The sequence below is a fragment of the Garra rufa genome, chromosome 17, assembly GCF_049309525.1.
Source record: "Garra rufa chromosome 17, GarRuf1.0, whole genome shotgun sequence".
Classification (NCBI taxonomy): Eukaryota; Metazoa; Chordata; class Actinopteri; order Cypriniformes; family Cyprinidae; genus Garra; species Garra rufa.
In genome coordinates this window covers 1,799,329-1,822,809 of record NC_133377.1, presented here as the reverse complement: position 1 = coordinate 1,822,809, position 23,481 = coordinate 1,799,329, and the positions used below count along the sequence as shown (strand labels likewise).

The 23,481-nt window shown below is 37.9% G+C and overlaps 1 protein-coding gene across 1 annotated transcript in view; it reads right to left on the bottom strand.

Annotated features, from left to right (window-relative positions):
* csmd2 (CUB and Sushi multiple domains 2) overlaps window positions 1-23,481 on the bottom strand; it is a 425,673-nt gene that overhangs the window by 55,701 nt on the left and 346,491 nt on the right. The window contains exons 39-49 of the mRNA XM_073822409.1: window positions 22,747-22,843; window positions 21,098-21,202; window positions 20,855-20,973; window positions 17,953-18,022; window positions 15,860-15,976; window positions 14,512-14,721; window positions 13,189-13,377; window positions 9,314-9,491; window positions 8,200-8,345; window positions 7,507-7,587; window positions 3,836-3,949 (exon numbers count right to left, since the gene is read on the bottom strand). Of these exons, the coding sequence (XP_073678510.1) occupies window positions 3,836-3,949; window positions 7,507-7,587; window positions 8,200-8,345; window positions 9,314-9,491; window positions 13,189-13,377; window positions 14,512-14,721; window positions 15,860-15,976; window positions 17,953-18,022; window positions 20,855-20,973; window positions 21,098-21,202; window positions 22,747-22,843 (1,426 nt within the window). The remainder of the gene's footprint in view (window positions 1-3,835; window positions 3,950-7,506; window positions 7,588-8,199; window positions 8,346-9,313; window positions 9,492-13,188; window positions 13,378-14,511; window positions 14,722-15,859; window positions 15,977-17,952; window positions 18,023-20,854; window positions 20,974-21,097; window positions 21,203-22,746; window positions 22,844-23,481) is intronic.

The following is a 23,481-nucleotide window of genomic DNA, read 5'->3' as shown; positions in this document are numbered from 1 at the left end:
CTGTTTTTAAACCGCCATGACATTTGATTTCCTCTTCTAGTGCTCTATTAAACCACATATTTGTACATTTCTCACACAAACAGGATTTTTCACTGCATCTTTGATTAGATAATTAGATGCTGTTGCTTACAAATCAACTTTGTCTATTAGAATTTCTTAGAAAATATGAAAGTTGCCATATGGTAATTCCGTACCACCAATTATGACGTCTGTTATATGTCTTTTGAAAAATGCAAACTATTTTCAATAGATAGAAAGAAAGAAAGAGTTACTTATCACCACTAAAGATAAAAACAAAATTGAGATCATAAATCATAAAGGTTTGGGCAATTTTACTACTACATGTTAGGGGTCGACCGATTTTAAGCGTTTTATGGTTATCGGTATCGGTTATTTTCAAAACAGATTTGCAGATAAAATAATTTAAAAGCATTTTTAAAAAGTTTTTGCCAGAGCCCTTGTTATTCTTAATTTTGACATTCACTTTCATTTTTACACCAGACATATATATATATCGGTTCAAAATATCGGTAATCGGTCTACTCGATCTGTAATATTTGGTGTCGGTGTTGCCCCTAAAAAAAAACAACACATACACTCTAAAAAATGAAGGATTTTTATTGGCATCGATGGTTCCATGAAGAACTTTGAACATCCATGGAACCTTCCAAATGCAGAAAAGGTTCTTTAGATGTTCTTCAAAATGGTTATTTTAAGAACTGTTCACTAATCGGTTCTTTGGAGAATCAAAAATGGTTCTTCTATGGCATCACTGCAAAAACACCCTTTTGGAACAGTTTTAAAGATTTTTAAGAGTGGTCCACCAATACTAGTTGTCATTTCCCAAGATAGTGCCCCTTTTTTCCCCAAAAATCTTTTATTAAAAAAAATATTTTTGCTGCTGGCCCTATCTTATGTACACTCTTAAAAAGAAAGGTTCCCAACGGGTGATTTTGCAGTGATGCCATAGAACCACCTTATTTCGCCCCCCCAAAGAACCTTTCAGGAAACAGTTCCTAAAAGAACCATTTTGAAGAACATTTAAAAAATCTTAAGGACCTTTTTCAACTATAAAGAACTTTTTCTGCATTTAAAAGGTTCCATTGATGTTCAAGATTCTTCACAGAACCATTGATGCAAATAAAGAACCTTTATTTTTAGTAGTGTAAATATAACACATTCAACAATGTGTACCATGTAATTTAACCATATTTGTTTTGATAACCAAACGTTACATAATTACATAGTTGGTCACATTTCATTATTCATATTTTTCATTGTCTTCCCTGTTGATCCTATCCGAACAGACCTGTTTCTCTCAACAAATGACTGATATAAAGTATGAGATTGCTTTCTTCCTCCTCCTCCTTTATCCTCCTGTCTCTCATTTTACCAGTCCCTCAGTCTTTCCTGTCTCTTTCCCTCTGTGGTGTTTGACGAGGCAGGCATACTTAATGTGACTGACAGCCAGAGGCAGCACCCTGACCAAATGGAGCGGGTGTCAGCTGGCAATGTTGGCCCTCTGTATAAGGGGCTTTTCATATAGCCGAAGCAATTAACTGTCGACACCTAATTAATGTTAGGATGAATTACAAAGCTTCAGAGAGGGCACTCCACCATGAAGGTTGAGGAGATACATATTTGGGCCTGCTATAGTATATAAAATATATAAAAACTCAAGTTATGTGCCCTTCCTCTTCACACTGCTCTAAACCCCAGCATCTGCCTGTTCTCTCTAACATGCGCTTATGCTGGAAATAATAAAGCTCGTCTATTTTTGTTTCTTTTTTCTACAGGCCTTAATCAATTTCCACCAAACAGATGTACTGCGGTCACAAATTGTTTCCTGTAAACAAACAGCCCAATTGCTTTTTATTTACATTATGAATGAGACCAAACACAGGATGGAATATATGTTTTGATATATAATGAGGTTCAAAATATGAGACTGAGATTCATAATACTATTTAAACTGGGAAATATATAATTCCTAAAAGCAAAAATGGTATTAAATTAAACAAATTTTAGTGGTCTAAGACTGTATATTGGGACATTCAAAAGAGGCCTTTCAGTCAGACCTACTGTATGCAGAAGACTAGTACAGAGAGCTCAGAGAGATAATTCTTCTATGCTGAGAGTAGGGAGACAAACATAATGAGGAGGAACTGAGGGAGTTTATGGGAAATGCCATATCAAATCACATAAAAGCAGCTGGAGGAAAAGTAGATGAGCGTTTAGCATACTCATGGGGTTTGCTTGACAGGCTCTGAGGTATTTCATCCCACCTCTAAGCCAATAGCAATAATGAAGCTTCATATAGCACAGAACCAACCATCATGATCAATAGACCCATCATGCATTGCAACAGTGGGGGTGGATTTTACAGTATATAAACCGAAAGACTGGTCTTTTGTAAAACGCAGAGGGGGGAAGTCACTAAGAATGCATTAAAATGCGTATGGTTAGTGGATAAGACGCACATATTCACATAAAAGTACTACTGTATGGTGCAACTGTTTCATAAATTCATTCAAGTGAGTATAGTTTGCTGAAAGGCAACTATAGGTTGACAGAAATAAAAAATGACCTTTGCTGAAAGAGATCTCAGTGTTTTTCATACATACAGTGGAGCCCAAATGGCCATCACTGGACTTCACTGACTTCTATTGTATGGACACACATTGAAATGTTCTTGAAAGCTGGTTTAGGTTGGTTAGGTGGTCAAAACCCAACCAAATTGGTCTTTATCATCAACCTGGTTGACCAAGGCCTGGTTTCATAGAGAGGGCTAAGACTAAGCCATAGTTCAATTAGGAAATTTAAGTCATTTTTATAAACGTGCTTTCAAAAAAAAAATTAAAAAAATAAATAAATAAAAATAAATACCGGTGTGTATTTTGAGACAAAAAAGGCACTGACACATTTTAAGATCAGTCAGTGCATGTTTCTTTTAGTTGAAATAGCTTAGGATTAGTTCACTTTCAGAACAAAAATGAACAGATAATGTACTGACCCCCTTGTCATCCAAGATGTTCTTGTGTTTTCTTTCTTCAGTCATAAATAAATAGTTTTTTGAGTAAAACATTTCAGGATTTCTCTCCATATAATGGATATGTATGGTGCCCCCTAGTTTGAACCTCCAAATGCAGTTTAAACGCAGCTTGAAAGAGCTCGAAACGAAGGGACTTACCTAGTGAAACGAAACAAATTGACTTTAAAATCATCCTGCATCGCTGCAGAAGTACCAACCCAGTGTTTAAAAAGTAAACATACAAAGAAGATTAAACGCCCTTTACAAAAAAAAGATAAAACAGCGTTGTAGGACGATTTTAAAGTTGAAGACGAAAACGAGATGGGAGTTTGTCGACATACCCAAACTGTATTGACCCGGATTACACAGGCTACGCATGTGCATCACAGAGACGAGACAAGACGAGCATTTGAGGTTAAAAAGTATACAAATTATCAATTTGTTTAGAAAATAACCAATTGTTTCACTAGATAAGACCCTGGGTTCATTAAGAGGCTGCGTTTAAACCGCATTTTGGAAGTTCAAACTTGGGGGCACCATACATATCCATTATATGGAGAGAAATCCTGAAATGTTTTCCTCAAAAAACAACTTCTTTACGACTAAAGAAAGAAAGACATGAACATCATGAACATGGATGACAAGGGGGTGAGTACATTATCTGTACATTTTTATTCTGGAAGTGAACTAATTCTTTAAACTGGGGCCAAGAGTCTAAGTGGTTAAACTAAAGAAAAAGACCATACTGGGGACCAAAACACTGCATATGCTGGTGTCAAGAGTCAAAAAAACATTATAGCTTACTATCACATGAAGGTGGAGGTCCTTCAAACTCGAGATGAGTCCCGAGGCGACAAGTCTGAATGCTGTTCCCATTCAGATGATATCCTGGCAGACATCTGTAACGCACAATATCACCTGTGGAAAGAGAGGGAGTGAACAGATGAAATATTCATCATTGCTTTATCAATTGTCTTTCGTATGCACGTCACCTTCTGAAATATTATGGCGAACATGGGATTTCTGAGGAGCTCACAACAACAGGAGCAGCATCTGGCTGTTCCTGCTGTTGCCTCACTCACGACTTGATGAAGGCCATGTCCCCTCACTGTCTCGCTTAATGGCTGACAGTGACGATAAAAGAAAAAAAGGAAGAAGGAATGAGGCAAAGGGAGACTCGACGTGCCGGCGCTGCATTGCAGTGTAATTAAGGAAGTGCCACACAGCGTGGTTTACATTCATAACACCCATCGGCTGCTACCTGAGGGCCGCTCGCATCTCAGAAGCAAATCTCCCTGTTGCTACACAAACACTCAGGCACTCAGTGACTCAGCTAAGAGGAACACAAACACCTAGTTGTTTTATAATATAGCATTCAACTCCACTGAAATAATAAAACACAAGATAAAAAAACAGAAAGCATAAAAAATACTGGTTTTGCATGCTTTGAAATTCATATATAGAAATATGTTTGTGGCTGAGAGCATGTGTTCATGGCCATCCGAACACAGCAGCCTTTGTTAAATCACTGAATTAAGCGAATTAATTGGATGTGGTGGATAATCAGTGATCAAAACAGTGATTCAGTGCAGGTTAGTGCCAAAGACCATGACTGCTTTAACCCCGACGGATGTTTTACAAACATGCTCCATTCCAGAGAGATCAAACAACCCTGCGCCGACCCGTAACTACCCATTTAGAACAATTAATATCAATGAAAGCATTTTTTCCCCATGGCAGAAAAGCAGTGCATTGATTTAACAATGGATTTCAGAGGCGACAGAGGCTGGTGGTGAGTCATCATTAGAGGACCAGTGAGGTCATGATTGCATTATTATTTGTAAGTGTATTCTGTGGGCACTCAATAAAAGGTGAAACCAGCAGCTTCAATAAACTATCCAATAAACTATGCGTCTTCCTTCTACCTCAGAACGCCGGCTCCTGCGTCAGCAACACCACACGAAGAGAAGATACTGTAGAATAAAGTCATTATTTTTGTTTTCTTTGTGTGCAAAAAGTATTCTCATAGCTTCATATAATTACGGTTTTAAAATAACAAAATTAGTGCAGTCAAATGCACTGTAAAAAAAAAAAAAATTGTTGAGTCAACTTAAAATCATTTGTTTCCCGGCTGCATTAGAATTTTAAGTTGTGTCAACTCAAAACAGTTTAGTCAACTTGGAAAGTTAAGTTGTATTATGTATATGTTAAGTGATATTTTAGTTGATTCAACTTAAAATTTCAAGGCAGCTGGGTAACTTACCCAGCTTTTAAGTTTAACAAACCAAATTCTTTGTTAAGTCAACTCAAATATTTTAATAATCACTTAGTACAACTTGACATTTCAAGCTGACTAAACTTTTTTGAGTTGACTGATCTTAAAACTTTAAGGCAGCAGGGTAACTCATTATTTTAAGTTGACTCAACAATTTTTTTTTTTTTTTTTTTTACAGTGTGACTAATCATGATTAATTGCGATTAATAATTAATACAGACTATATATGACAGTGTTTTTACTACCTTTCTAAGCCCTGAACGCTTCAGTTGCATTGCTGCCTAAACAGGGTCAGAAAGCTCTCATCTTTCATCAAAAATATCTTACTTTGTGTTCCAAAGATGAGTGAAGCTCTTACAGGTTTTGAATGACGTGAGGGTGAGTAATTAATGAAAGACTAACATTTAAAAGAAATATTTAGGGAAGATAACATTTTTCAATTCTCCTGCTATAGGAATGTGTCAGAAACTTTAAATCAGGGGTCACCACACTCAGTCCTGGAGGGCCGGTGTCCTACAGAGTTTAGCTCCAACCCTAATCAAACACACCTGAACCAGCTTATCAAGGTCTTAATAGGAATACTTGAAACTTCTAGGCAGGTGTGTTGAGGCAAGTTGGAGCTAAACTCTGCAGGACACCGGCCCTCCAGAATCAAGTTTGATGACCCCTGCTTTAAATACTAATGATATAATGATATCAAAATAACACAATATGATAATATCACGGTATGTCCAAAATACAACATTTATTGTGATATATACAATTTTGTGGATTTTAAAGTTAAATTATTTATATCTAATGCACTTTGAGAGTTCAGAATTAAGAGCTCCAACCCATGTTCTTAACTAAGATAACTTAAGTCAGAAAAAGTCAGTTAAACTCTCTTTTTATTTGTGATATACTGTCTCAGTCTGAATTACATTCACACTGGTGTTTTAGGAAGCCAAACAAATTTGAATGTAATAATAACAACAATGACAGTAATAGCCATATATTGTAAAACAATTGCACTGCAAAATAAATGAAAATGAAAATTTCATAGTTATATTATTTTTGCTTTACACTACAGTAGGGAAATTACAATACTTCTTTCCTAATTTCGACACTTGAAAGAGATATTTTGAATTTGGACTGCAGTAACGTTAACCATAAAACACTAGCTGCCAGCAATTCATGCTGCACTTCTAAGCTTTTATTTTGATGGAAACGGCAGTAGAGCTTTTATTTTGATGGAAAATTCCAGCTTCACTGAAAAAAGGCTTACAAAAACGCATCTCAGTCCAAATCTAGTGAAATGCTGTAATCATCTGCCTCGAAAATAAAGCATAACTGGTGGTTGTTGTGTTTCCAAACGCATGCTAAACTCACAGAACATGTGATAAACAAGTTCACTGCATACACTATAAACTGAGCCATTCTGAGGCACGGAAAACACCGGATCACAAGCTGATCACCTGAACGAAGGGTGCACTTTGCTTTGAAACATGCAGCAAAAACAGACTTGAAGAAGGGATTAAGCCATATAGTGCTTTCAGGGTTTTAGTTTGTTTGACAGAAACTGTGCCAAAGCACAATGGCCCAAAACACAACTTTAAAGACATTTTATGTCGGAATGAGAAGTTTAAATATTTTAAAAACTACACTTTTTGCCCAGAAGACCAATCGTTTCATATCGTCATGTGACCATGATAATATCAAGACAGTTTTTCTATCGCAATATCACAATATTGATAATATAATTACATCTCTATAATACAATATAAAAATGCATACTTACTATATAATATAGCTTCTGTCTATTTTCCCATCATTTTGTGTTTGCACAAAATGTAAACTCTACCTATGTTCTACCACCATGCACAACACAACATCAGCCTCTGTTTTGAATTCTGGCAATGAGTCAGCATATCAGCACAGCCCTATGGGACTGGTCGCCCTGGCATCTGAGCGGTTTTCTTTCCTCAAAGTGAGTTCTCGAGGGGTGTTAGTGGTGGTGGGGGGGAGGTGTGTGTGTGGCTGGCTCTGCTATTCTGGGAACATTATTAATGAGAGGCGCTCAAGCCTGAAAATGAACTGGCAGCCTGCGTCTCTGCTCAAAATGTTCCACTTATACTGGGCCAGGCCGAGTCCACCAACACGAACGCACACAAGCAGGCATACAAATCAGACTGTAAGTGATGTAAAATCAATTCAAACTCACCTATCTTAAATTCTTTACTGGCCATCAGAATTTCTGCGTTAGGAATGATGGGAGGTGGCAAACAAAACTGAAGTCTATAGGCTAGAAGAAAGAAAAGACATGTCATATTGCAATGTTGCATCCATTGATCAAGGGATAGTTCACCCACAAATAAAATTCTGTCATTAATTATTCACCCTCATGTCGTTCCAAACCTGCAAGACCTTTGTTCATCATCAGAACACAAATGAAGGTATTTTTGATGAAATCCGAGAAGTTTCCTACCCTGTATAGACAGCAACACAGCTGATTTGTCCAATGCCCAGAAATGTAGTAAGGAAATCAAAAAATAGTCCATGTGACATCAGTGGTTCAACCTTTTATGAAGCTACTTTTCTGGGCCTTGAACATGGTAGTTGCATTGCCGTCTATGCAGGGTTTCATCCAAAAATACCTTAATTTGTGTTCCGAAGATTAATAAAGGTCTAACAGGTTTGAAAGACATGGCGGTGAGTAATTAATAACATAATTTTCATTTTGGGCTTAACTATTCCTTTTAAAAAATTTCTACATTACACAAAGTGGAATTGAGAAATCAGAGTTCATGGGTTCAATGGTTTCAGTGATTGACTGAAGTCCCAAACTTCCACAGAGTCCTGTCTCAATCAAGCAACTGCTATTTAGAGGTACGAGAATGCTAATTAGACTAGTTACCTTGGTAGTTGATCTTGAACAGTCCACCTTTCTCAGAATTGCTTCGGAAACGTATTAGAACTTGATTAGATGTGCTGCTTGGTGGGTTGTTGGGCTCTCCCTCGGTAAACACTCCAAGCTTGCGAGCCGTTTCCTGCGGTCCATCCCTGTTTAAGATGCAACATTAAAATTCAACGTATAAACCCCCTAAACATTGCGTACTCAAGGCTACAGGAGAACACCACAAACCTTGTTGTCTAAAAATGCACAGTAAGGCAGAAACCACAGTATTGATCACTCGGCTGATTTGAGAGGCGTTTTCTCTGCATATTGACTACTTTACAGATTTCAGAGGCGATTCTAGCCATACTGATTGCCTCTCTGATTTCAAAGACTCTTTTCACACTCTCTTAGGGAGTGCGCTATGTTCTCCCACGCTCAGTTCAGACTTAGCCTTTGTGTCAAGACGTTGTAAAACCAAGGCAAGCATCTACAAGGACATCACACCTTTGGGGCTTACCTCCATCTTTACAGTCCTCTAATGGAGAGGGAACAACTTGGCGCCAACCTAATTCCAGTTTTAACCATAACCATTCAGCTTCAAAACCATCTGTTTTTGGCCGCCTGAGCTTGTGCTACAGATTATGTCCTGTCCTGTGCATTCAGGAAAGCATCTGGTTGGCTAAAGGGAGCACTGGCTCACTGAAGTGAGGCCAAGCTGTCTTGATGGAGCTTTTCTTGGCTGTTCTGGTTATACGGTACCTCTACTTTGACTTGAAATCAATGAACCCTGCATGTAAGAGAGTGCATGAGAGTAGTGAAAACCCTAAGTACAGAAAGATCAGTGCTTACTCGGTTAATCCAAACTGAAAGTTGCTGTCTCAAGAGAGGCAATGAATTTTGAGAAGACTGCAACTTCTGGCCTAATATGTTTTATGGTGAACTGTGACAGGGTTCAAAGTCCTACCTGTACAAACAGACCCCAAGCAACTTAATAAAGAGGCTCATTAATTAATCACCAGTCTGAGCATGCTATAAATATGTTCTCTCCCAAAAAAAAACAGAGTGACAGAGAGAGAAAGAGAAGCTGACAAGGTGTAGAAGGACAACCGCAATAGGAAGTTTGACAACTCACCAGACTGTGATGAAATCTTGGGGGCCGTGGACTTGCAGGAGGGTGAAATTAAGACGGATGCCCAGGCCGCGTGCCACTGTAATCAGCCAGCTGCAGTCTGCAGAAGTGGGGTAATCCTCTGGGTAACCAGGCGAGAAGATAGTGCCATTGTCTGATGTAATGTTACCTCCGCAAGGCACTAGAAGGAAAAATCAAAATGTAGACTGTTATAGCACCCAAAGATTAAAGAAACACAGTCATAGAAAGCAACTTTGCAGAGAATTTTGTTACAGCAAGCAGGGGGATGGTGGAGAACTCAGGAACCAGGAGAGGGGCAGGGCAACATGGGTGAAAATCCCCGCTGGGTTCTAAACCACCACTCAGCCGTTCCCAGTAGTTCACTTTCCTTGTCCGACTCCATCATAGAAATCCCTCTTGCAGCAGTGCTTTGCATTTATATAGACGTGTCCATGTTTCCAATGATTCAAATGAGCCCCAGACATATGAAATCAAATCCCCTTCCTGTCCCTGCTGATCCCATGCTGCTGCCACCCTAAGTTGGAGGGGTAATAATCAATGTGCTTCAGCTGGAGAAATAAGGATAGGCCCACGGCTTGTACACACACGTAAGGACTGTCGTAATACACTGTACTCTCAGTGGTTTCTTGCACCGTCAAGGTCTCACCGTCCCCCCACTTGTTCCCGCCCTCTCAATCTTTCTTGCACTCCTTCCTCCTTCTTCATTTCCTCTCGTCTCCGATGGAATGCTGAGAGGGGTGCCTATGTTAATCCCTATTGCCGTGTGCTCTCTCTCGCCACCCTACTTGCTAAATGAAGTATCGATCACAGCATTGATTTAAAAAAAAACATGCCACGCTATCAAGCAGAAATGCATGGTGACGCTATCGATTGGGCAAAAAAAGTTTAGTGGTGAGGTGGGGATGGGAGGATGTGGGGCTGAGGTGGACTAAAAACGAAGAGAGAGTCATAGATGGAGGACAGGCCAAGTAGGATGATATGGACAGGTGGGGCAGAGGAAGAGAAAATCAATCAGCTTTCTAATGCCTGGGAGAGGAAATCTATGTACATGACACTCTGGGCATGAACTATTGGTGGCAGCACATGTAGGTGATCACTAGGGCAGTAGGGGTGTGAAGTACTTATGATTTAAAAGTATACTATACTTCTATTAGTAACTGTGCTATAATTCTTAGAAAGAATTTGTACTTTACTTGAGTACCTGGTTCTATTTAAATGTAATTTAAAATGGCCAATAAAGTGAATTTCAGTGTAAAATGTAATTAGAGAATGTAATTAGACCAATCTATAAACACTAGATTTTTTAGTGAAATATTGTTAATCTTCATTACTCAAAATTTGAAGGGATATTAGCTGTAGGTATACCGCTGTTCTACAAAATGTTCACGTTTTACACAATAACCAGAGAATTTCAACAAAAAACATTATTTTGTGGAAATCACACCCAGCAGGCACTGGATGTCTATATAACGTCGGGCTGACTTTGGACATGACGCTGGACGTTGCATTTTGGTGGAGAATAAAAATCGGTGTGACGCCAGTATTTGACGTAAATTTGACGTTGACTTAACGTTGGATTTTGGTTACACAACCTAAAGACAATGTCAACTGACGTCGAATTTGGACATAAATTTAACGTTGACATTAGATGTTGAATTTATGTTGAATTTTGGCCCCCCGACCAAATATCAATGTCTTAATCAAAATTGGAGAACAGAGCCCTAATCTGCTCAGCACTGAACTGGCAAGCAATTCCAGCTGCAGTATTGAACTGATTCAGACACCAATAACGTGGAGGTATCTGTAAGTGTTCTCTAATTTTCAAATATTAGGTTTTTTAAAATGTGCTTCTGAATACAATTAATTTATGAAAAATGCTTAAAAAAACTGTCTTTCTACTCATGCAGTGACCTTGAAAATTAGGAAATTGTATGTTCTCCAATTTTGATCTCCATTTATAATTCTACATTTTAATTAATAAGTGTACTTTATTTCTATTAGTAAATGCACTATTATTTTATTAGTAAGAATTAGTACTTTCCTTAAGAACTTGATACTACTTAAATGTAGAATTTTAACAAAAAACATTATTTAGTGGAAAGCACAGTAATCAGAATCAAAGAACAGAGGCCTACCCTGTTCAACAATGAACTGGCAAACAATTCCCGCTGCAGTGTTGAACCGATTCCCCATTGAGAATCTCTACATTATCCTGTCTTCTCATGCATTTGTCTTACATCAGCCTTTTTGGGGGACTTAGTGTCATTGTAAAGCTGCAATATTTAAGAAATCACAGATTTAGAACAGCCAACTTTTCTTGCAGTGATAGTCATCTCCTTGGGCATCATCTGGTCAACCTGCTGTCGCAAGGTTTCAGTCTTTTTAGAGTGGCCCGCCATCTTGCAACCTCAGTGAAAATGGGAGGAATGCCGCCAGTTAAACAGGGTTTGTCATATAATTATGTTCTCTAATTTTGATCCATTCTTTTTTTAAATATTTATTTTTGAAGTTTTTCATACTGTGCTTCAGAATACAATTAATTTATGAAATATGCTTAAAAACTGCCCTTCTACTCTTGTTAGGCTAACTTCAAATAGGCTAAGAAATTTTAGATTGTTGTCTAATTTTGATCTTCACTGTAGAATATAACCTTTAAACCCTTTATGGTATGGGTTTAATTTGGATACAATGATACAATTTTAAATAATCAGGATGCTTGAAAATGTCCATTGTCTGTTGATTGTATCAGTATTAAAAGCTGCTATAAAAACACATTTATTTAAAACAGCTAAGATGAACAACTAACACTGAACAAAAGAGTCGCATCTTTTATCTTTCATCTTGACAGTGTGCATATTACACAGCATGGGAGTGTGGTGCGTCATCTATTCTTTCCTTTTTCACTCTGTCACACCAGAGTTCTCGATTACTACAAATTCAATTACGCACAGTGCAAGAGTGTTTTAACAAGGCCCAGGTTGATACTAAGATTTTCTTTGTGTGGATTATTATAACACGAAGCGGATGAATAATGTGTGTTTCTATTTGCGGGTTTCACCTGTGCAGCGACGCTGGGCAAAGCACCGGCGCCTGAACGAGGCGACGAGGCTGCAAATGCTATGTCAGCCCCTTGAGTACCTCCCTGGAGCGTCTTTATTCCCACACGAGCATTCAGCATCCCCTGTGCATGTGTTACCTCGTGACCCTCTGCATAATTAACTCATTGAATCAACAGAAAAAAAATGAGCATGAGAATGTGGGTCAAGGATGAACTCGATGCGTTTCCCATCATCTCCTTGGAAGAGATGTTAGAAAGAAGCCATTGAGTCTGTAGGGATGGTTTACAGAAAAGAATTTACATTTATGTGCAGTTGCCCTCTTTGACCCTACATTCAAAGCTGAATGACGATGGGGAGAATAAAGCTATTAATTAAACATACATAATATAGTATTTGCCAGTAGTTAATTATTTATGTATAGACTGTGTTATGGTACTTTCTGTTAGTTATGGAGCTTGACAGCCACTGGTTACTATTTGCCTGCATTGTATGAAAGAGAGGAGCATGAACATGCTGTGAAACTTCTCCTTTTGTATTCTACGGGTTTGCAATGAGGTGAGGGTGCTTAAGTGATGTCAGAATTGCATTTTGGGGTGAACAACACCTTTAATAAACAAAATTAAATATATTTTAATGACTGTTTATACCTACAAAATACCAATCCTATAAATGACAATGTATAATATATTAAATCTGACACAAAACTAGGTTGTTACTAAATAAAAACTGTCCTCTCAGAATGCAAATAAGCATACCAGATGTTTACTGATGTGGGGGAGGAAATGGAGGGGGTTGTACCTTCACAGCGAGGAAATGGATGATCCCAGTTGCGTGTAGTCCCATGTTGACAGGTAAGAATGGAGTGTCCCATCAGCTGATATCCTGGATAGCACTCAAAGGAGATGGACTGACCCACATTAAAACCAGCCCCAACCACCACACCATTACGGAAGGGTTCAGGATCAGGACACTCTTGAAGTTCATAGGCTGGAAAAGACAGACATTGATACATGAAAGACAGGGGAAAGACTTTTTTTTTTTTTCATTTATTTTGAATCTGCTTAAAGAAAGCCAGGCCCTAAGAGCATCTTTTATGACACCCAAAAAAAAAAAAAAAAATCAACTTTCATCAAAAAAATGATTGCTCTAAGCTCCAAGTACCAATCTAAACCTAGATTCAGTGAATTTTACATGTAAACCATATGCATGGAATCAACTGATTGCTGTATACCAACAAAGCTTTGGGATTTGATACAAAGCAAATGCAATCAAAGCTCTAAAGATGACAATGCTTTTAGACATGCAGGTCTGAAATTCATGGCAGGCAACCAAGTGATCAATGTTCACTGCAGACAGTGAAAACACCAGAACACATTAACATTACCACATTTTGTCTTGGGTTTCTTAATTTTTTTGTCTGTTTTCCTTCATTAAGTCTTTCTGAAGAAAAGTTTTGAAATAAACAAAAATTCATACGCAATTCTTTTCATTAGTTCTGCCTGAGAATGAAGCCATTATCAGAAGTTTTTCCAAACTGTTTTTCAAATCTCAAAGACAAATGGAAATATGCAGAAACTTTCAGACTGAATGACCATGACTAAAGAAATTGATTTCTGTGGATCAGAGCATCTTTGGTAACAAAGCTGTGCACAAGGGTATACCGCCGGATATAATGCTTGATTTATATGCTAATGTACACATAATTATGTAAATACTGATTTCACAAGTCATTTCAATACTGCAAACTGTCATTGCATTATAGTGTAAATTCCGAAAGCTTCCATGGATCCATCTTAGAAAAGTGCTATTTCTATGACAATTTTAAATTCACTCATTGGACTCATATTCTACTTTGGATTCTGGCATCAGCAGCATTTTATACCTGATGGATTTTATGCACAGCTTCACAGAGAATGGGTTATTACCGTGTTTACTCGTTATCTTGACTGATTGTCTTGGCAAGGTATTGAAAATGGCATTCAAATTGAGGTTTCTGAGAAAATAAATGTGCAAAGGCGGAACTGCAACAACAACGCTAACTACAACAATATGTGGAGGCTTTTTTCCCCTTAGTAAAATGGTTAATCTTGGTCAAAACCATTTCTTTTTTCGTTTTCTTACCCTGATAATCAAATCTGAAGCCAGGTTTATTCTGAGAGTGGTCGCTATGAAAATATACAGTAGTCTCATGGGAAGTGGTTAGAAGAGATGGTGGTATGTCCTGCCCGCTGAATCTGCCAATCACTGTGCTGGTGTCAAACGGCCCATTCCTAATTTCCAGAAAATCATGGTTGGCCTCAGTAGAAAAGTTCAAGAACTGCACATGAGCCCCTGTTTGGATGATAAAACAGAATTTGTTTAGTAAAATAAATAAAAAGTAAAATGGCACCCTAGTCAGTCCACTAACAGCTAATGTTTTGTAGGCAGTACATAACAAAGACATTATGCAGCAATCCTTTTTAAGCAAATGCAGGTCACTTACCATAGAAATATTATGTTTTGTAATATTTATGACTATTATAACGCAAGCTGTGGTCCGATCTCCTTAAAACTTTGCATGCTTATTAAGAATCATCTGCTACATGTGCTCACCAGGTTTTGTCAAGTTTTGAGTTTACCTTTAGGCTTTATAGGATTGTGGGTAAATTCGAACAGGCCCCTTTTCTAAATGAGTCTGTTATAGCTTCCCAAAGGGTAAATGTCAAAAAAAAAATTTGATAAGTATTGACTTAGAGAGTCCAGAGAATTTTACTGCAGTAGATTTTTCCAGATTGAGCGAAAAACCCAGAACTAGTTTTTACATATTCTCAATCATTTAACAAACGATTCAATTGACAGCAGTGGTTCTGGAGGCAAAGTTCTGTTATATGATACAAATATTATGTATGTGCGAAAAACCGCCCTTGAAAAACGCAATATCACCCCCCAGTCTTTCTTTAAAGTTTCAAACAGGCCTACAGAGATTTGTTCCAAGTCCACATTTTTTTTTTTTTTTTAATAAATATTGATATTCGCTCTCCAGAGAATTTTTCTGCACTGGTTTGGTTCCGATCGGATGAAAAAACAAAAATCCAAAATACCTCATAATTTAGCTGAATCTTGAGGAATGCGTTTTGTCCAACGTGAGCCAAGGATTCCAACAACATAATTCACTTGAGTGTGCGACTAACAATTTAGGAGTTATGAGCGATGTTGTACTTTTATTCGCTGTGGTGCCCCCATCAGGCCGATTGGGGCGAGCCTTGGTCACCTTTAAATCACACTAATAATGTTATTCAGGCTTGAGATTGGTTCTATTAACTATAAGGATGGAATCTGAATCATTATCGATGCTATCTCTGGTTAACAAACCAGTTAAATATCATGGTTAGCGTTACCAGTTTAATCCAATTCATCTTAAACCAGAACTCACTGGCATTACCAGCAAACTCTTTCTAAACAGCATCTGTTCATTCTGCTGTCTCCTCACCGTAACCGACTGGCAAGTAAATCCTCCAGGTGCAGTCACTGTTGCTAGGGTAGTTTCCTGGGAAACCAGGGCTGAGGATGGTGCCTTCCATCTCCTCTCTGATTCCCCCACACTGAGCTGAAAAGAAAAATGGCGAAGACAGCGTTTGAAACATTCATTTGTAGAAAACACATGCCGTGGTTTAAACCAAACCTGCTGTGCTCAAGGTTCAAGTGCTTCCAAAGAGCAATAAAAACAGAGGACAGCTGTCAGGCTATCATTAGACAATGACATGAAGTGACCAACAGTCTATTTCCACTTTTTTTGATTGGTGGGAATATACGTATATATCTACGACAGATGACCGAAAGTGAAAATTGCTGTCACTGACCTGCAAATGAACTTGTCTTTTTTTGGCGAGCCAGCATGGCTTTTATAGTTGCTAAATATAACGTGGGATACAAAACTCTAAGGGTATTTCAAAAATGTGGGATACAAAATCGAATTTATATGTAATAAATATGTTAAACAAATCTTATGCTTTCTTTGAATAAATTTAAAAATAATATAAAATGTAATAAATAAAATATCCATAGGGAAAGAGGATGTAAACATGCAATGCACAGTGATATCTACAGCAACCTGTGTGGGCTACAAGTCGATTGACGTTTCACGTTGCTTAGCAATGCCATCTACCTTGTGCAGTGACCCTAAAAGCTTTGTGCCGAATAAAGAAATGTAGCACATTAGCTTTTCTATTGACATCATAGGAAAAACAAGTCTTTTATTTATTAAAAAGGCCAATTCACTTCCAAAAGCTATCAAAGGCCACTCGAGCACCTCCGTAGCCTTCAATCTTCTCATAGCAGTGAAAACGCATGCTCTATCCCCTCCTCCTCTCGAGGCTTTGAGTCTAAACTACTGATTGATTCAAATATCACTCTGATTAAAGCCCTGGCTTTGGGCTCAAAGAGACTCTATGGATGTGCCGTGAAGCCCTACAAAGCTTCAGATCCTGAATGGAGTCTATATAGAGTGGAGGGGGTTAAAAGTGCTCTGTGCCTTTGAAAAAGCAGCAGGAATCGGGAAACTGCTGATGACCGTCCAAGTCATGAATCATCTCAAGAGCTCCGCCAATCACAGCAGGAGATAGACCTAATAAGGACCTAATAGGACACTACTAGGTTTTTCTATTATCTTGATCATGTGAAGACACTTCATCCTTGCTTATTTCACTGCATTAGATCAATTACCAAACCAAATGGCATTTTTAAAGAAAGATGGCAAAAGCGCACTTGTCAGATGGGATCCTGTTGTAATGAGAACAGTAATTACACACGTGGTTGCTCTGCTAGGACATCTGTGAGAACTTAAGAACTGACCTCATGTAGTCTTTCTTTCTTCAGTCGTAAGGAAATTATGTTTTTGAAGAAAAAAAATTCAGGATTTCTCTCCATATAATGGACTTCTATGGTGCCCTAGAGTTTGAACTTCCAAAATGCAGCTTCAAATGGCTCTAAATGATCACAAGCGAGGAAAGAAGTGCATTATCTAGCAAAACGATGGGCTATTTTCTAAAAAAAAAAAATTACAATTTATATACCTTCTAACCTCAAACGCTCATCTTGTCTAGCTTTGTGTGTACTCTATGTAGAGATTAAAAAGTATATAAAGTGGTAAATGTTTTTAGAAAATAACTGATCGTTTTGCTAGATAAGTCCCTTCTTCCTCGACTGGGATCATTTAGAGCCCTTTGAAGCTGCATTTAAACTGCATTTTGGAAGTTCAAACTCAGGGGCACCATAGAAGTCCATTATATGGAGAGAAATTCTGAAATGTTTTCCTCAAAAAACAATTTCTCTACGACTGAAAAAAGAAAGACATGAACATCTTGGATGACAAGGGGGTGAGTACATTATCTGTACATTTTTGTTCTGAAAGTGAACTACTCCTTTAAGTGCCCGGTTGCTTTTTGGGGTCGCTGTACACATGGACACAAGTACAAGTGTAGTTCTTTACCATTCGGGACTCTGTGGTAGATCTGAAGTCATAAATCTGCAGAAGCCAGGATTTAGAAAAGAAATAAATGAATAAAAGATGACAGAAGTTATTACCGATGCAGAGAGGAGGCGGATAGTTCCAGCGGCGCACAGGCCCTGGCATGCAAGAGATATGGGAGACTCCCTGCAAAGATAAAAATAAAAATAAGATTTTTTTTTGTTTTCTGTCTTTTCTTCATTCATTCAGTATTCACTCTGGCCACATTCTGACCATCAGTTTTTGTTCCCCCTGAAGATTTTATGCTTTAAGCTCATTGTCCTTTTTCTTTGTCCAGGTCGCACCAAGTCGATGCTACCAATAATCGCAAATGCAAAGTAATTAACTAACAGCAGTGACCAATAGGCAGTGCAAAAGTATGAAAATACTTAAAATGACATCATATTATGATTATATTGTGTTGTAATACTCATAATCAGCCGCTTGTTGGGTCATTTTATTGGGTTATATTTTAGATTTTTAACCAGATGCTGGGTAGTTTTTCTGCACTCTAAAAATGCTGGGTTATTTAGTTTTAACCAAAAAGTTGGGTTCAGCTTGTTGGGTCATTTTATTGAGTTATTTTAAAATATTTTTTTTTTACCCAGTACTGTTTCTTTTTCTTTCTGCACTCTAAAAAATGCTGGGTTATTTTTGAACCCAAATGCTGGGTTCTGCTTGTTTGGTCATTTTATTGGGTTATTTTACCCAGGTGTTGGGTAGTTTTTCTGTAACTTAGCTTCTGGGTCATTTTCACTGTCAATACACAGTGCTGGGTCAGTTTAAACTAATCTGTGCCAAACCGATTAAAAATGGTTACATTTGTCAATCATCATTTTGTGTTCTGTCCTGAGAGAAAACTGACTGACAGGAAACTTCCGGAGTAAAATTAAGGTTTGTATTAGATTGTATTCCCATCAAAATTATTAGTGTATACCCTGCTGAAAAAAAAAAAAAAACAGCTAAAACCAGCCTAGGCTGGTTGGCTGGTTTTAGCTGGTCACAGCTGGTCAGCAGCCTGGTTTTAGAGGGGTTTTGGCCACTTTCCCAGGCCAGGCTGGAAGACCACCATCTAAAACCATCCTGGCCAGGCTGGGAGACCAGCTAAAACCAGCTAAGACCAGCCAACCAACCTAGGCTGGTTTTAGCTTTTTTTTTTTAGCAGGGTAGACGTATTTCCTGAAAGCGGTAGTCACGCCTGACTCTTAAACAAGAATGATACTTTGAATTTCCGGTCTCTGGTGTTTCTAGTCAAATTAGTGTATATACCAAGCTGATAATCTAATATTAAACCTATTAAAATGTTTTTAAAAAGCACATGGCTTCATAGCGCCATCATTTTGCAATGTCGCGATGACCGTCATTTGTCAGTGCCTCACTCCTTAAAGTTTAATGAGTGTGTAGATGACACGAATCTGCCAACGTTAGCTACGTTAAAAACAGATGGGCGCTATTTGAATGAGTTCCTATGGAGACCGGAACAGAAGAACATCCAATCTGACATTAGAATTCATAATGGCGGCACTTATCGTTTACTCAGGAAAAAGGTCTATAAATAGAAAAATCTGCTTGGAACACTAGGTTTCTACAAACACAGCTTTCACCGGATCTTCACTCAAAGCGAACAATGCACCGGCGCCACCATGAAAGTTTTACCTCCCGTCAAACGAATGCACAACCTAGACGCAACATCATTCTCTGTCATGTATAACAAAGTTTCTGTGCACTCCACTGACTAAAATAGGAGCGCTATTGATTTAGCACACTAGCGACGCAGCTGTGATCGTACTATGCGTTTGACGGGTTGAAACCTAAATGTCTGACAGACAAGATGACGCAAGGTAAAGCTATTTTTGATGCAACTTTTTAATCATAAATATGTAAGAACGTCATTTAATGAAGTGGAACATCCTACTGATAGCAGTTTCCTTCCCACAGATTTCCACTGGCTGCTTTTGCTGCTCATGTCACACACTAAAATATTAACTGAATGGTTTTGAAGATTTATTATTGCAAGACTTGACATTAAATACAAAATACTGCATACGAACTGTTCTTGTCCTATATATATAATATGCATTTTTATTACTTAAAATAAAAACCTTCAATAGGTTGACTGACCCAGACTGTCAAAAAATGCATGTATAATGCATAAAACCCAACAATATTTGTTCTGTCCAATATTTACCCAATGCTGAGTTGCCAAATAACTCAGAAATGGTTGTTTTTAACCCAGCATTTTTGGAGTGCAAAAGTAATCTAAAAGTAATCAATAAGTAGTTAGATTATATCACCTAAAATATGTAATGTAACAGATTATGCAACTAACTACAAAATTCATCATGTAATTTGTATTCACTAATGGACTACTATTTGTAAGTAATCTTCCCAGCACTACAAACAGATAATGAAAATGTAAAAGAGCATATGAGCAACATGGAAACAGACATCAACAAACAAAACCACTAAACTGTTACCATCCCATCTCTCCAACCACCATTTTATAAAAAATAAAAAAAAATGCAACACACAACAATGCAACAACAATTTGAACACATGACCTTGGCATTACTACTTAGTGTATAACTGTAAATAGTCCACAGAGAAAAATAAATAGCTTTCCCAATGGAGAATATTTTGTTCTTGATGTAAGATGTTAAACTCTACACTAGCTTTGTGAAAATTCATTTATTTTTCACAAAAGCTTGACAAATTAAGCAGGTGCCAACAAGGACAGCTTGCATAACCTGCTCTCAAATCAAGGCTAATCACGGTTTCCTCTAACCACATTGTGTTTCGAGCAGATAATTATTTGCTTCCGAGAGCATTTTAAGGACATTTTTGGCACTTTGTACAATAAACTATTTTGGAATCATGTTGGGACGCCACTTGATGGCTAATGTAACATCTGTGTCCTGAAACAACCGCTGCTGCACTTTGTCCACAGTTTTATCCAACTTTTGGCCAGTTCAGTCTCACCTGCAGAGTATATCCAGGGTCACACTGGAAGGACATCACACTGTTCATCTGCAGTCTCTCGCCCACTTTGAAGCCATTCATGGGTATGACTGGTTCAGGACAGCTAGTGAGGGACACAGCTGCAAGAGAAAACAAGAAAACATGACAAATAAAGACAGGAATTAAGCTGAATGCAAAAGCTAGTTGAGTTTTTAGAGATGTGTTTGTAGTCCAGATGCACAGGACTCGCAACAGATGTCCTACTCTTGTACTCCAGACGGAAACCGGCTGCAGAGACGCTGATGTCTGAGAAGAAGTGCAGGTAGAGCTGGTTGGAAGTGCTGTTTAGGAGGGCTGGGACTGTTGTGCCTGTAGAATAAAGAAGCTGTTAGCATAATAGGGCAGCCGTGGCCTAATGGTTAGAGAGTCGGACTTGTAACCTAAAGGTTGCAGGTTCGAATCTCAGGTCCGGCAGGGATTGTAGGTGGGGGGAGTGAATTACCAGTGCTCTCTCCACCCACAATACCACGACTGAGGTGAGTCCCTTGAGCAAGGCACCGAACCCCCAACTGCTCCCCGGGCGCCACAGCAATGGCTGCGCACTGCTCCGGGTGTGTGTTCACGGTGTGTGTGTGTTCACTACTGTGTGTGTGCACTTGGATGGGTTAAATGCAGAGCACAAATTCCAAGTATGGGTTACCATACTTGGCCTCACGTCACCTCCCTCCTCCTCCATATTGTGATTATGTAGTTCAATCAGTGTGGCCTTGACTTTCAGCATCTTTTTAGATAAAGGCAAATTACACTTTTGGTACACTTCACAGTGTTATTGTTAACTAAATCTAAAATTAATATATATATATATATATATATATATATATATATATATATATATTTTTTTTTTTATAATTAAAAAAAAAAAATCAAATAAACCAACAAATCAAATTTTAATAAAAAATAAAATAAAAATAAATAAAAGCAAATACATACGCTAAAAATGTATAGTGTAAAATATATAAAATTTTAAATATATAAAATTACAAGCATGTGTATGGGTATATTTATATATATATATATAAATTTTTAGTTGAAAAGGCATGAAACTGTGGCAAGAAATTTATGATATTTAAGAAATTAAGTTTTTATATAATGCATACAATGTTTTGCATCATGCATTTCTTACATAATATTCGATTAAAGCAAATTTAAACCAAACATAATGCATTTATTTTTTTCTATGCAAGCACACAGATATTTCTCCTTCAAAACCTTATAAAATACAAAACAACTGTCTGAATATTAAGTTTTACGATGTCTTTGCATTTACATTATGTTCTGCACTACTGCATAAAAGTCAAGCAAAGTGCAATAAAAATATACTCTGTTGTTTTTCCTCAAGCATTCATTTCTAAAAGCCCAATGCGATGAGAATCATTACGCATGCATTCATCTGGAGTTTATACAGCTCTTTTAGTCATATGGCACAGTGTGTGTGGATCTGATTGGCTCATTTGTCTTCACTCTGTACTCTGTTATTCATTTTAGGATGTATCATTCATTTATCTCTCTCTAGGGCACTTGTAACATTTGTGCCTGCTCTTTGTGCCAATAAAAGTGAAAATTCAGCCTTCCCTACTGTGTAAGTAGCTTCTGTTTCCCATAATGCAACAAAAATGTGCACTGGTGACAATAAAGAATCGTTCTTATGATCTATAAACTGTTCCAGAAATGCAGTAACTCTTCAATACTTCGTATTGTGGTCTAAACATTGATGTAAAACTACATTTCTGTGCAGGAAAAACTCAGACATCCACAGAGGAATCTACCAAGCATTCAAAGCAACAACAGCAAGATTGTTGTGACAACGTGTGTTTATGTAATGAACCGAGTTACAGAAGTATTACACAGCCCACCTGAGAAGCTCCCCAGCATGGTGTCAGTGTTGTCACCCCCATCAAAGACCTCGAGAGAGTCCCAGTTCTGCTCAGTCACAAAGCTAATCACCTGGATCTGAGAGAAAGGAACAGAACAAAGGAAATAATACAGCAGCTTCCTTCTTTGTAAGTATCAGTGAAAAAATATTACAGGCACTTGGCTATCAGACATGATATGCTTTAAAGTTTGAGTCTTGTGTATATAGTCTTAAAAAGTTACAAGAATATGCCAAATAAAGATATTTTAAAACACCTATTTGATGTGTTATATAACCCTTCAAATGTCATCTTCAAATCAGAGAGGCGTTTTCTGCATTTGTTGTATATGCTGTTCACACAATTTGTCCAATGTTTGGCCCTGTAAATATTTTGCTAGACATTTATTTTTCCGCCCCAGCCTCAAACAAGCCTAGAAATTGGCTGGTCACAGTGGCATGACTGTGGCTATCGCTGGAAGATTGTCACATCTGATAGCCTTGCCGTCAAATGGCACATTTATTTGTGCTTGCTTCACACAGTGAATTGGAAATTTCATGAGAGGGAGGTGGGTTAGTTCTATATCCAGGCCCTCATGAGCGGGTCTGTCTGACACAGAATGAAAACACACCATCAATCCACCCTATAGCATCAGCTGAGAGCTCTTCTTCGCTTCTTTCCCAAAGTTAAAGATGAAAGAAGTGTAGCTGATACTAAATTGTTCAGTGATGATATTTG